The sequence below is a fragment of the Malaclemys terrapin genome, chromosome 1 (genome assembly GCF_027887155.1).
Source record: "Malaclemys terrapin pileata isolate rMalTer1 chromosome 1, rMalTer1.hap1, whole genome shotgun sequence".
Classification (NCBI taxonomy): domain Eukaryota; kingdom Metazoa; phylum Chordata; order Testudines; family Emydidae; genus Malaclemys; species Malaclemys terrapin.
In genome coordinates, this window is record NC_071505.1 from 247121645 (window position 1) to 247137107 (window position 15463).

The following is a 15463-nucleotide window of genomic DNA, read 5'->3' on the forward strand; positions in this document are numbered from 1 at the left end:
ACCTCTTATGAGGAAATCGCTGTAGGGTAGAATGTCAAATAGTCTTGTAGGCATGTACTTAAATGTACAGCATTTATCATCCATCATCATCATCATGGCAACTCCCAAAGGGATGTAGCCTTCTTGTAAATCATGCACCACCCAGATTGATCTCTAGCTAGGTTCTTAAGATGGTCTGGCTGGATGTTCAGTCTCTGGCCATCATTGGTGATCTTTATTACAACTCCAAAGCTTTTGGTGACTACGTGATTGCTGACCCTATAGCGGCAGTCCTCAGTAAATGTGCTTCATACTTTGTTGAACTTCCAGCCTAATAATAAGAAAGCATCTGAAACCAAACCAGTGCTGATGGAGGTGGTTGCTAGCTTTGGTTACGGATAACCTCATTCCTGATCTATGCATACTATGGCACACCTGATGAAGATGAAGGGAATCGAGAATGTACAGCATTGCCGCAATAATAGTATCTAATTAAGAAACATACAATTCAAAATGTGAAAAAAGGAGATTTTTTTAATGTTTTGGTGGCTATAAAATGTAGTGTAGTGACATGGATGGATATAATGGTCAAGATTTTTACAAGTGGCTAATGATTTTGGGTGCCCAATTTGAGACACTTTAAAGTGGTCTGATTTTTTCAGAATACCCTCTGAATATAAGGACCCTTCAACGTATCTTACATTGGGCATCCAAAACTGAGGCTCCTGAAATCACTAATCACTTTTGAAAATCTTAGCCAACATATGAAGCTATAATTGTACCAATTACTGTTTATAACTCCATCCTTTAAAGAGTGCTGTGATAGTAAAGAGCCCATTCCTTAGTTTATCAATTAAAATCATAACTTCTCTGAAAAACAATGAGCAAACTAAGTCTCTTTCGTTAACAGACTGTCCTGGACTCCTTCAAATATATCAACCACTACTACCACCACCACCACCACATCTCCTGTGAAGCACAAAAGGTATTCAATATCACCTTTGTTTTGCTCTCCGAGGATATATACAGTACTGTTGTGCATCAGTAATGTGTTAAGATATATTGGAACAATAACTTCCTCTAACAAGTTTGGAATTCTTTTAAAAAGAATTCTGCTCCTGAAAATTATCATTATCTGGCTATTCCCCACTGGACCACTGTGGGGGCAGGGACTCTCTTTTTACTGCCTATTTGGGTGGGAACTAGCACTGATTCTTGATTAGAGCCACTACACACTACTGCACTACAAATGAACAATAATAGTGCTGTCTTCTATAATGGATAAAAATTGGAGTTAAAAAGTTGTTTGATTTCAATGGCATTAGCTGGGAGATGGAGAGAATTAGCTATGGAGTAGAGAACAGAGTTGCCACCTGTAAGGTTCAGAAGACCAGGACACCCAGTAGGATCCTGAGTCTAAAACTAGACAACTGGCAGTGTGTACTGAGTACCCTTACAGATTTCCCAAGACAGTTACCTCAAAAAAGGGGGATTCTGGGAAAACCTGCACAGGTGACACCCCTAGCAGAGAACTGAATTATTAACTGAAAATGGGCTGCTGGTGGATACCCATTTTCTTGTGCATTACCTTCTTGGCAGCAGCTCCCAAATTCTGTCCCTTCTGGCTTTGCTCCAATTCCATCTCCATTCCATATACTAAAATGATCAGCAATTAAATTGTTGACATTGAAATTAACGTATTGCTGTTGTGTTAACATCCCTAATGAGATTAATGGAGGGCAGACAGTTTACTCCCCTCAGTCATTTTCCTTAGGCTGTCTGCAGACTTGGGAAGACACCACTGCATTAATTACACTCGGTTCACATTTAGAAGGTTTTTCTTTACAGCAACGATGGCTACAAACTTACTTTTGTTAAAATGAAAACTTAGATTCTGCAGAATCTGAATGTGTTATGGAGGCCACGTAAATACTTCAAGCTTTCTAGAGCTGTCAGCTGGGCTTGGGTGTTTGACCCATCTGGTTGTCCCTCGTGAGACCTGTTTTATTGGCACAAGGGGCTAAATTCTTACTTCACTTGAGCTGCAGCAAAGAAGAACTTGGACCAAAGACTGTATTTTGTACATTGGTGGCACCATTGTAATTAAAGATTTCACTTTATGTTCACTTGCATTAAATTTCCATAAAAATGTGAACAGAATGGTGTATCAAGGAGGTGGTAGCTATGAAGGTACTGGAAAATAAGTTTAAAAGAAGAAGAAGAATTTAGGAAATGTTATAAGCATTTTCTATATCACCTCTGAGATTCTAACATTCTTCTTTCAAAATATTGTATAGATAAATAGAATTAAATTGCTGTTCATTCACTAAACACTGCATGCTCATACTCTATAATTGAATTATTCATTAATACTTAACAGGCAGTCTTGGATGCCACCACCAGTCTCCGGTTATAAGAACACCACAGTTACTGTGGAAAACAAAGGGTAAGAACTAAGAATAGCATTTAGGTGTTTATTATTATTATACCTGATCCTGCAAGGTACTGAGGACCCTTAATTGCCACTGAATCAGCTCTCAGTAGCAGGTGTTTAGGAAATTCAGAAAAACTTGTGCTAAAATTAGCTGCAGTTATGTAAGAAGTGAATGTTTAGTTTTTAATGCTACTGCTGCATCTGCTTTCTGTCTGATGAATAATGAAACTGCTCACATCTCAATGTTAAATATGGATGAATTATTGAAAATGTGTATAAATACCCACACAAGATGTGGGTGTTATCTTTATTCTGGAGTATTCATACTAGTGAAAAATTGCATTGTGATCTCAGTGTTTCTAAGTGAAATTGTATTTATGGAAGTGAAATTATGTGACTTGAACTCAGTGTATAAATTTAAGCAGGTGCATACATATTTGCAGGATTGGGGCCAATGGGGGCTGAGGGAAGCGGCAGCCAGCACATCCCTCAGCCCGTGCCGCTTCCCGCAGTCCCCATTGGCCCAGGATGGCGAACCGCGGCCAGTGGGAGCCACGATCGGCTGAACCTGCAGACGCGGCAGGTAACAAACCGACAGGGTGCTTACCCTGGCAGGCCACGTGCCAAAGGTTGCTGATCCCTGCTTTGGAGCAATGCCTTGAAATTTGGTAGGGGGTTGCCCTGTGTCAGGGATAAGTCTTTTCCTGTGAAAATCCACCCAAACTTGGCTATGTTGTATGCAAACACAAAAGCGTATATGAACACACGGGCCTGATGTTGAACTGCTTATAATTGTTTAAATATATTCTTGCATATAGATAAATAGTGCACTTTTCTCAGTTAAAAGGAAAACTTTGCACATACAAATTATGCATGAAAAGTATGTATATAAAACGTGGAGTTTTGTATGTTCAAGGCTGAATAAATCTTCAAGTAGTCAAAAAATGTATACCTACATAACTTGAAATGGGATATCTGATTTACCCCAAAATTTATTAAAACAAAGAAACAAACAAACCAACCCACTGACTCTCTTATGGACAAATTTCAACTGCTTTTGTTTAGTTTTTACCAAGATGTTGGGAGTTGTGGGGGTGGAAGTCTGAAAATTGGCCTTTCATTAGAATGCTCTCTCCAATCTTACTGTGGAGGGGCTATGTATATTTCTGTAATAACAAATGAATGTATAGCTTTTTTGAAGGCGCACACTAATTTCACCATTCTCAGTCTTCTATTGGACCTCTCGAACCTATTTCTAAATGGTAAATTAGAGAATGAATTTTCTTCTTAAAGAAAAATGCTCAGATACTTTTCATTTGATGTTTTAATACAGGCAGTCCAGAACCCCACCAGATACAACCACCACAACTATAGTTGATTCTAAACGGTAAGAATGAGCACAGTGTTTATATTATGATTAATTCTGAACCATGCTGTAGATGTGTTTTTTTTTTCTCTGTTGCAGTACAGTTCCTTTCTAGCCACTTAGCTCACTACAGAATAGCAACTCTGTGATAATCCTGAGTATTCTCTGAAGGTCTTTTGCCAATGGATAAACTTCCACATGGATATGTAGATGCAATACATCTGCTTCCTTGTGCTTTTGATTTCAAAAGCAATTTGTAGTCTGGCATTTTCCGGAACGCTTGTGTTCTTTTTCTTTCCCCCCTTTGCATTTTCTTTACTATGTGCGTATCCAGAGAGTTGTTGAAAGAGACAAGGAGTTCTGTGGAGCTCAAAAATTTCTTTCACCAACAGAAGTTGATTCAATAAAAGATATTACCTCAACCACTGTATTGCTGTCCATAGAGTCAGCAGTTGCAGGAAGTTAGAATTCAGCATGGATGCAATTAATGTAGCTTCAATAACTGTCTATATCAGGGGTGGGCAAACTTTTTGGGCCGAGGGCCACATCTGGGTGGGGAAATTGTATGCAGGGCTGGGGCAGGGGGTTGGGGTGCAGGAGAGAGTGCAGGGTGTGGGAGGGGGTGCAGTGTGCAGGAAGGGGCGCAGGGCAAGGGATTGGGGCAGAGGAGGGGTGCGGGGTGTATGGGGGGCTCAGGGAAGGGGGTTGGTGTGGGAGGGCTGCGAACTGCAGGAGGGTGTTGGGGTGCAGGAGGGGTGCAAGGAGCAGCAGGGAGCTCAGGGCAGAGGGTTGGGGTGCATGAGGGGTATGAGGTGCAGGGGGCTTAGGGCAGGGAGTTGGGGGGCAGGATGCAGGAGGGGTTCAGGCTCCAGCCCGGTGTTGCTTACCTCAAGCAGCTCCGGGGTGGCAGCAGCGTGCACCGGGGCCAGGGCAGGCTCCCTGCATGCCTGCCCTGGCCCCGGCCTCGGCCCCGCGCCGCTCCAGGAAGCGCTGCGGCCCCTGGGGGGGAGGGGCGGAGGGCTCCGCGTGTGCTGCTCTTGCCACACCTCCAGGTATCTCCCCCAAAGCTCCCATTGACCACGGTTCCCTGTTCCCGGCCAATGGGAGCTGCGGGGGGCGGTGCCTGCATGCAGGGGCAATGCATAGAGCCCTCTGCCCCCCTGCCTGGGGGCCGCAAGGATGTGGTGCCGGCGCTGCTGCGGGCTGGATCCAAAACCCTGAGAGGCCAGATCTGGCCCGTGGGCCATAGTTTGTCCACCCCTGGTCTATATGCACAAGACTTTTAGGGCTATTCTGGAAATTACATTACAGCCAATGTCATTCCCTTCTATACAGAACTGTTTTCTTGCTGTGATGTAGGGTATGCATTTAAGATTTATGACTAACTCATACTCTGGCTCGTGTAACTATGGTGGGGGGAGCAGAAATGGAATCTGGGGTGTTGTCTGTTACAGTTATCCTGGCAGGGCAGGATTCCAACAGAGGGCTGCAGCTCGCTACTTCTCTGAGTGGAAGCAACCTGTGTACTGTCATCTGCCATCTAGTGCTTGCTGTTGAGAGAGGACATGCACCAGCCAACATAGGGGGAAGAGTTCTGTCCTCTATGCAGCGGGATTAAGTCTTCTTGGGGATATGATGTATACACATGAGCATTAGCTGTTTTGATCTCACAGCAGTCCACACCTGTGTGCAATGTAGTAATCATGCCCTGCTATTTGCTTTGTGGGAGGAAAGGCTCCCCACTTCCTTTCCCCTCCTTTTACAGTGGAGATGGCATGATTGTGCTCATAGAAAGTTGCAAACAAGAAATCAAAACTACAACAACAACAAAAAACAACCACCACCAAAACCACAAATACACACTGCATAACCCTAACACTCCCCCCACCCCCAACAAATAGCTTCTGGCATTTTATAAGGAAATGTCTATCTTTGTCTATATGGGTTTTTATGCTGCTTTAATCTTCTGCCACTGTCATTTTCATATAATCTAGCCCACTATATAATTTTAGATGACTGCAGCTATGCCTAAGGGCAAAAAGAGCAGTTGAACTATGACACTTCTTATTACTCCAACTCTTTTTTGTTTTGTTCTACCATAACCTATTTTAATTTTTAAAGATGGCGAGAGATATTTCTACTGTATACACATGGCATATAATATTTATTTTATGGTTTTATCCAACCTGCTATGCAAGCACTCTTTTGAGTCAAATAAAGATGTAAGCTTTGCAATTACTTTAACCTTCTTAGTTCGCTACCGTCCATCTGTTTAACCAAGATTCAAAATCACTGCTCAATAGAAGTACGGCACCTAATGCTGAAGTTTAGTTTCTGTTACATCATTGCTTGCTGCCCTCATTCTCATCAAAATGATGGATTTATTTTACAAATGCTGATCATGATGCATTTATTTTGGATTAATTTCAATATCTCACTAGTGTCATGGCAATTGTGGAAGCATCCCAAGTAACAGAACTGCAGAATGACTGTTAATGTCTTCCCAGCAGACAACCACCAAGTATTGTGCAAGGGAGGAGTAGAGAGTTTTACCTGTTTTGGACAAAATTGATACGATTCTATTCCTTGGCCTCCTCTCCTCTTCCCCCTTATGCTGGCCTTCCCACTGCTAGTATATTCCCCTGCCTTCATTACTGCTCTTCTCCCGCAATGCATACCCCGTACACACACAATTGCCCCACAAGGCAGGCATTGTCCTCATGAGACTTTCATGACACAATTCATTCATGGAGCACCTCTGATTATAGTAACCATATGTCCCGTTTTGGCCGGGACTGTCCCTTTATTGAGACCTGTCCTGGCTGTCTGAACTTTTTTGGCAAAAGTGGGCGTTTGTCCCATTTGCTCTTGCCAATTAATGCCAAAAAAGTGGGGCACGCACCCCTAGGGTGCGCAGAGGAATATACAGGGTGGGGAGGAGTGGTAATGCCAGCTCTTTGGGTGGGGGGGCGGGGAGAAAGGGCTCCATCAATCTGTGGGGAGACAGGGTTTGGGCAAGCAGCAACACCAGCCAAGCAGGGGGGCAGGCCAGGCTCAGGCAATGCAACCCCTGCACAGGGTGGGGGGTGGCCAGCAGTGCTCGGATGACACGTGACACCAGCCCCACACGGGGAGCAGGCTGGGCTCGGATGAGAGCTTGCATGGGGGGTGAGGGAAGGCAGGGCTGGGGCCAGCCCCACGTGCGGTGGTGGGAGGGAAAAGGCCAGCTCCACGTGTTGCGGGGTGGGGGGGGAGGAAGGGGAGACAGGGCTCAGATGAGTGGCTCAGGCCAGCCCCGTGCAGTGTTCTGATGATTTCCCTTTGTGAAATATGGTCACCTTACCTCTGATTGGTGTTGCCACCCTGCACTTGGCCATCAAAGATGGGAGTGAAGTGATTAATTATTCATATTTGTAAAGTGCTTTGAAGATGTACATGCTATTTTTCAGTGCTCAGTATTATTATAGCTAATAATAGGCACCAATCAAAGGAAAGCTTCCCACTTCGCTTGAAGCATGTTTCAGGAAGACCATGAAGTGGCGTGTTGAGCAGAGTTGCAACAAGATTAAAATCAGAAGCAAATAGAGAGATGTGGAAACTACGTAAGCAGGACTACCATTACATGGCCAAGAGTGGGGAGTCAGAGCACCACTGGCCGTGCACTGCTCAATTCTAGGAAAAAGACCCTATCTGTCTTTGCCATGCTTATAACTATGATTTCTTGGAAGGAATTCAGATAATAAGCAAGTGGTCCATTGCTGGTGGTAGCAAAGGGTAATTTGCTAGACATCAGATTTTTAAAATTATTTTTTTTATTATTGCTATTAAGAGAAAGCTAGAGTGTAGAGATGAATTGTTCCTTTGGAGCTGAAAGCAGTGAGACACAAGATTGTCCTGTTATCTTCAGGAAGGGAGTAACCCAAATATGGTCTGGCTTCAAAGAGAGCTGTCACTAGTTTTCAGGTAGTCTTATGAGCCAAAGAACTGCTCTGAATTTTTCTGAACTCACTATGTCCAAGCATGACATGAATTTCTATCGTGTCCCGTTTCAATTGCATGTTACTTAAGCACTAATTACAGGACACTTAAAAGGAACGTGCAATCCATGTTAAGTATCTTATCAATTCCACTATAATTGAACTTTTGGCTGCCAATTGAGTGCTGAAATCAAAGACGCATTGATCTGAGTATGTACTTTGGAGAATAGTTAATTGACGCATGATTGTCTAAAGTAAAAACAATATGTAAAAATATGATAGAAATGTCTTATTATTTTATTTTCAGTATGTTATCTATATTGATTTATGTATTATTCATACACTAAGAAAACATTGTTGTCTTATGAGGAAGGAAAAGTAAGATAGACTGTTGTTAGATTTTTAAATACTTGTAAGGTGCTCCAATACTAGTGTTTGTTACTTCATGTCTGAAGTGCTTATGGTTTTCTTTCTACAGAATTGCTTCTTCAGACAATTCAGAAGGGCCAAAGATGTAAGTTTGTTTTATTTTAAATATTGCTTGTAAAGCTCTTAAGCTTGAAAATACAGCACAGTTCTGTGCATATTGTTGTGTACTTGCTTATAACAGAATGAATATATGATTTAACTGAGATTTTCCTGATCACACAGGAGCAAGCAAAGAGGACATCCCACACAGTATAAATCTCCTTATCCTTCACATAGTTTAGAGCATTTCAATGTACATAGCTCAGCATTTAAAATACAAACAACCGCTCTCCCCCACGCCCTCCAAACTGTTCCCTGATTTTAATTCCACAGTTGTTGTTATTGCCACTACTAATGTCCCTCAATATTGAACTGCTCTTTGGAGGCAATCAATAAATGGAAGAAGAGTAAATGAGGGAAAGAATAAAATAATGGGAGGGGAAATAGTAAATTAAAGTCTTATTTAAGGTAAAGTCTTGACTTAAGCTAAATCGATATAAGGCCCTCTTAAACAAATTTAAGAGTGCCCACACAGTGGAGTTGTGCCAGTTTAACTAAATCAGTTTCTAAACCTATTAGTTAAATAAGTAAAATATTCACACATAGAGAACGCTTAACTGACCTGGACTTAATTTCATGGATTGGGTCTATCTACTACAGCAGTTCTCAAACTCTGTCATAGTGTAGATCCCATTTTAATAGAGATATTGTCTGTTGGACCACATACACTCCGATTCCCAATCCCATAGCCCACCTTCCCTCCCATTCATGATCTTATAACATCCCTGTAGAGACAACCCCACATATTAATAATAATATTAATTATTATTAATAATAACTCATATTATGAACATATTTAAGGTATTTAGCTGTCTTTTAATGTGATTTAGCACCTAGATATAAGGAGGGAGAACCAGGACCATATACAGCCTGCTCTCTTTGGACTAATTGCAAATGTTCCACAGAGCACTTTGAGAGTCACTGGTCTCAGAGCTTTATGACATTCATATTACAGCTATTCATTGCTGCACAATAAAATGTCTAGCTAGTTCTTGATCCTACTAACACTTTTGCACATGCTTAACTTCCACAAGTAGCCATGTTGACTCATGGGAAAATTATTCAAGTGCATAAGTGTTTGCAGTATCAAGGCCTTAGTCTGCTAAAGGTGCTGCAATTATTATTTTGGTGAGAGAGAAATACTGTATAATATTAAAAATTAAGAAAAATTGACCAGTACTCTGCTCACATTATTCTTCATATGCAAAAGTTCATATCAGATCTGCAGGGATTTTTTTTACTACAAGCACTTTCAAACCTCAAAAAACCCCACAATTTATTACTGAATCCATAATGTTAAAACAACCAATCCAGAAACACCAGTTTTTCACAAAGCTGAATGGGTCACAGAACTGATGTGCAAAGAAGTGTTGTATTGGTGGGTATATATGTAATTTTAAAAAATCTGTGGAAAGTACTTGTCCTTTCTCAAAAAACCCCCTAACTCAGGGGTTCTCAAACTAGGAGATGGGAGCCCTGAGGGGGTCGTGAGGTTATTACATGGGGGGTCGCGAGCTGTCAGCCTCCACCCCAAACCCCGCTTTGCCTCCAGCATTTATAATGGTGTTAAATATATTAAAAAGAGTTTTTCATTTATAAGGGGGGTCGCACTCAGAAGCTTGGTATGTGAAAGGGGACACCAGTACAAAAGTTTGAGAACCACTGCCCTAACTCATTACTGTATTATAAACCTAAGAGATACAATGATGGGTACTATTATAACTTATGCATATGGAATGAGATTTATATAACTCAGGCATGTTACTCATGAATTAAATATATATTTAATATTGTATTGCAGGACTGTCTATTCATCAGAACAAACTACACCTGAGAGCTCAAAAACTGCTGTAGACAATAAAACCAGAACAAGGTATTACAAATAGACATAATCAGAATGATTGGTATGGAATGGGAAAGAGAAATATACTGTAATAGATTTATTAGACCTCAATATTTGATAGGTTATGTGGGTTCTGTGGATGAGGGGAAGCAGTATGGACCAAGTTTAGGACTAGAAGCCAGGAACTCCGTGAGTGCTAATCCTGGTTCTGTCAGTGATTTGCTGCATTATCTTGGAGAAGTCATTACACCTTTTGTGCTTCAATACAGCTATCAAATGGGAGTAGTGTGGTGGGAAGTAAAGACCTCACACAGGCAGCAGCAGACACTAAAGGGTTAATGAAGAGAGCAATCACAGAATCATAGAATATCAGAGTTGGAAGGGACCTCAGAAGGTCATCTAGTCCAACCCCCTGCTCAAAGCAGGACCAATTCCCAACTAAATCATCCCTGCCAGGGCTTTGTCAAGCCTGACCTTAAAAACCTCTAAGGAAGGAGATTCCACCACCTCCCTAGGTAACCCATTCCAGTGCTTCACCACCCTCCTAGTGAAAAAGTTTTTCCTAATATCCAACCTAAACATCCCCCACTGCAACTTGAGACCATTACTCCTTGTTCTGTGATCTGGTACTCCTTAGAACAGTCTAGATCCATCCTCTTTGGAACCCCCATCAGGTAGTTGAAAGCAGCTAGCAAATCTCCCCTCATTCTTCTCTTCTGCAGACAAAACAATCCCAGTTCCCTTAGCCTCTCCTCATAAGTCATGTGCTCCAGCCCCCTAATCATTTTTGTTGCCCTCCACTGGACTCTTTCCAATTTTTCCACATCCTTCTTGTAGTGTGGGGCCCAAAACTGGACACAATACTCCAGATGAGGCCTCACCAATGTCGAACAAAGGGGAATGATCACATCCCTCGATCTGCTGGCAATGCCCCTACTTATACAGCCCAAAATGCCGTTAGCCTTCTTGGCAACAAGGGCACACTGTTGACTCATATCCAGCTTCTCGTCCACTGTAACCCCTAGGTCCTTTTCAGCAGAACTGCTTCCTAGCCATTCGGTCCCTAGTCTGTAACAGTGAATGGGATTCTTCCATCCTAAGTGCAGGACTCTGCACTTGTCCTTGTTGAACCTCATCAGGTTTCTTTTGGCCCAATCCTCTAATTTGTCTAGGTCCCTCTGTATCCTATCCCTACCCTCCAGCATATCTACCACTCCTCCTAGTTTAGTGTCATCTGCAAACTTGCTGAGAGTGCAGTCCACGCCATCTTCCAGATCATTAATGAAGATATTGAACAAAACTGGCCCCAGGACCGAACTTTGGGGCACTCTGCTTGATACCGGCTGCCAGCTAGACATGGAGCCATTGATCACTACCCGTTGAGCCCGACGATCTAGCCAGCTTTCTATCCACCTTATAGTCCATTCATCCAGCCCATACTTCTTTAACTTGCTGGCAAGAATACTGCAGGAGACCGTATCAAAAGCTGATATGAACCTGTGGACGCTGCAGGTAAACAAACCGTCCCGGCCCGCCAGCAGATTTCCCTGATGAGCTGCATGCCAAAGGTTGCCAATCCCAGTTCTACAACATCAGATGGGGGAAAGCTACCTAGAGAGAGCAACTTTCAGGCAGAAGGATCCAGGAAAGGGTCCATAAGGAAAATGACTGCAAAGGCTGTATGTAATAAGCAGTCCAGGGCAGCAGCAGGGGACCTAAACAAACAGTCCTTCCCTGCCTAATGCTGGGACCCAGAGGAGAGGTGAGCTTGGGTCCTCCCACAGGCTCCTGGAGGGAAGGAGGAAGGGACTGCTGAAGCTCCAGATTCAGGCTGGCAGCCCTAATTTAAGACTACTGGACTTTATATTTGTTCCTATTTTAACTTTCTTTGTTCCTCCCTGATGAAGAAGAGAAATAGGGATATTGGGTGTCAGGGCTGGTGGTTGGAGGCCCATCACAGGTCCTTTAGGATCTTGAGGTGAGACCCCTTACTGCCCTAAAAGGAGAGAGACTCAAAATGACCCAGCCACAGGGTGGAGCTGTTAAAAGAGGCTGAGCACTACAGGCCATATTTTGGAGCTGATACCAAAAAGGAAACTGGGGCACGGCTGCCTTTTTTTCAAAGATTTGGCCACAAGAGGGCATATTAAAGGGCAAGAGGCTGGATGATAGTAGTTTATACCTGCTTAACACAACTCACAGGCAGGGTTTAGTTAATGTCTGCACAGTGCTATGTGGGTAAAAGAGCCATATTAGTGCAGAGTATTGTTAGTGTTAAACACAAAAATGTAAACACAATTTAATGTGACAAATATTAAAATGAGTTTTAAGAGTTAGTGTATGTGGTACTGTATTTTGAAATACATATAGATAATATTAATCGACTATAAAAGTTGTCAATGAAGAATGTGAAAATGTTGATTATTTAAAATCCAGGCAAATTGGGAGGCTTGTCAGAATGGAAATGGTACATTTTCCAGTGTATTCAGTAATAACCATGCACAAACATTGACTCTATGCCCTTGCCTGTAATATAATGCCCTGACTATGCAATTCAGCTATATGGTTAAAATTATGAATTCATTACAAGAAAGATACTTTTAGAGATGCACTGAGAATTATTATATTACAAACGTTGACTATCTCCCCTTGTAAGTACTCTCACACTTCTTATCAAACTGTCTGTACTGGGCTATCTTGATTATCACTTCAAAAGTTTTTTTTTTTTTTTTTTTTTTTCTCTTAATTAATTGGCCTCTCAGAGTTGGTAAGACAACTCCCACCTGTTTATGCTCTCTGTATGTGTGTATATATATCTCCTCATTATATGTTCCATTCTATATGCATCCGAAGAAGTGGGCTGTAGTCCACGAAAGCTTATGCTCTAATAAATTTGTTAGTCTCTAAGGTGCCACAAGTACTCCTGTTCTTCTTTTTGCAGATACAGACTAACACGGCTGTTACTCTGAAACTTGAGAATTATAGTAGGTCACAATTTGCAATTTTTAATTTTGAATAGGAAAGGCTACAGATTTTAAGTCAGTTTAAATTAGCTCAGTTTAATTGATTTGATTAACAAAGTATAATTTTTGGAGATCTAGAGCCATAGCATATGTTACCTTGTATTCTCCAATAAATTCCACAGTATATTAGAACAGTTCAAAATCAAGGAAAACACCCTGAAGATGTCTGGCAGTGTAATTCTCTAGGAAGAAAGCAGTGCTTAAGTGAAACATTCCCATCCACAAATCTTGGAGATTTTACAGAATAAAATATACCAGTTCATTAACTAGGGATGTCACAGCCATTCCCCACTATAAAGGCTTCTTAAAGTCTTCCTTAATCCCCATTCTCATTCAGTTCATATCCATCCTCCTCTAGTGGTTCTCATTAACATATCAAGCTTTATATTCCAGTTGTTCCATTGGTGGAGAGCTGTAGGAATAGTATTTGACTGATCTACTATGTTACTATGGTAACCTTGCTCTGCAGTTATTTGTGTCACTATATAAACTATAAGTAGCCTGGAAAACAGAGGGCTAAATTTATCCCTTTATCCTTGATGTAACCAATCCTACAGTTTTATGAACCTACAAATTCTGCTAAATGTATGTATCCAATAGTGCTCAACAGAAACACCATTTTCTGTTAAAAATGCTACATTAATGCTATAGTTTTGGCAAAGAAATATTTACTCCACACCCAGGAAAATTAACAGTAAATCTATTTTCTAGTAATGTTGAAATTCACTAAAATAAAATGAAGGTAATATTTTAGTTTAAGTGTGAAATACTTTATTGTCATGTACTTTTACTCAGAACTGTAACATTTAAATGCATTTTTAAAGATACATATTTACTTGGATTTTGTTTTTTCTCTGGAGAGATGTTAAAGTATTAATGAATTAATCCCCATTTAAAATGACCGGAATATGATACTTAATGCATCTGCCCTGTCTTCTATAGGGTACAAGAGTACTGCATTCTATTCATTCTTATGTGATTGGGTTAAATATGGATTCTTATAAATATTTATGAGCACACAATAGCTATCAAATCCTCTTCATTTTGAGAGGGCTGTGTTAGCTAGCAAAAAAATATAACTGGAACAGACATGTATGCTATTGGATACTACAGATTATACTTTATGGTAAATCAATCCCTGATTTTCTTTGCCATCCTCATAGGATCCAAGTTGTGATAAATCACCCCTTTTGAGGAGAACTGTAACTGGCTCCCTGTGGAAGCTGTCAGTGCTAGCAGAAGTATTGTTTGGAGGGAGATTAGCTGAGATGGCTGTAAGGTGCGCTCTCTCTTTGGGGCAAAGAATGTTAACTCCACAGTGCAGTTTGCCATGCAAGAGTCTTTGGAGCAGAGGGACTGGAATCTGGAACTCCAAGGCTATAGAGTCATTCTCTCTCTCTGGTTCAGTGACTGTTTGAAGCAGTTGTTCAAAGTGAAACAGTGTCAACAGGAGAGACTGAGAGAGACACCCATCCTCCTCCTTCAGCATAGCTCAGTGGTTAGGGCACTCTCCTGAGAGGTGGGAGACTCCTATTCAAATAATTTCTCCCTGTCAGACAGAGAGGAGAATTGAACCTGGGTCTCCCACATCCCATATGAGTGCACTAACCACTATGCTGAAAGGTATACACTCACTTGGAGCAGGAGGACAATTTTGAATGGATCCTGATCTAGTAAGCATGCACTGAATGGCACTCCTCCACCTATCTCCCTCCAGTTTGAGGATTGCACTGGGGCTTTGGCACCCAGATCTCTGGAGTGGGGCAGCAGTGCCCAGGCCCAGAGGCCAAAGCTTCGGAAACTTTTGCAGCAAAAATGTAGGAATCTACAGGGTTAGGCAGCAACTGAGTGGGGCTTTTGTGGATCACAGTGGTGCCTAAAACTGGGACTTAAGTCCCTTTGTGGATCTGGGCCAAAGTGCCAAACATGACTTTTTGGTATAGTTGGGAATGAGGCCCTCACTGGGCTTCTGTGTATCTTGGCCCCTCTATTTCTTGCAAAGGACACACAGATCCCTAGGGCTGCATTAACCTCCCTGGAACTACCAGGGGGTAGAGAGTGGGAGCAAGATGGGAGGATGAAGTATTCTTTAGTGGGTGGGTGTACTTTGGGTGCTGATTGACCTGGTGTGGGTGTGGGGACATCTTCTGAGAGGTGACTCATGTAAAACTTTACCCTATGCTCATTTATTCTCTATCTTAAAATATAATATATACACCTGCCCTGAGTACTACAATCCACAATTAACCTGTGTAGCTCTCTGCAACAAGACAGTTTTGAGGGCAGAAGCTTAGCAGGATTCACAAAATGATT

At 41.8% G+C, this 15463-nt stretch overlaps 1 protein-coding gene across 4 annotated transcripts in view; it reads left to right on the forward strand.

Moving 5' to 3' along the window:
- Positions 1–15463, forward strand: part of SCEL (sciellin) — an 82968-nt gene that overhangs the window by 40101 nt on the left and 27404 nt on the right. For all 4 annotated transcript variants that reach the window (XM_054011750.1, XM_054011727.1, XM_054011761.1 and 1 more), the window contains exons 7-11: positions 890–964; positions 2360–2425; positions 3747–3800; positions 8235–8270; positions 10086–10157. In XM_054011750.1, coding sequence (XP_053867725.1) covers positions 890–964; positions 2360–2425; positions 3747–3800; positions 8235–8270; positions 10086–10157 — 303 coding nt within the window. The remainder of the gene's footprint in view (positions 1–889; positions 965–2359; positions 2426–3746; positions 3801–8234; positions 8271–10085; positions 10158–15463) is intronic.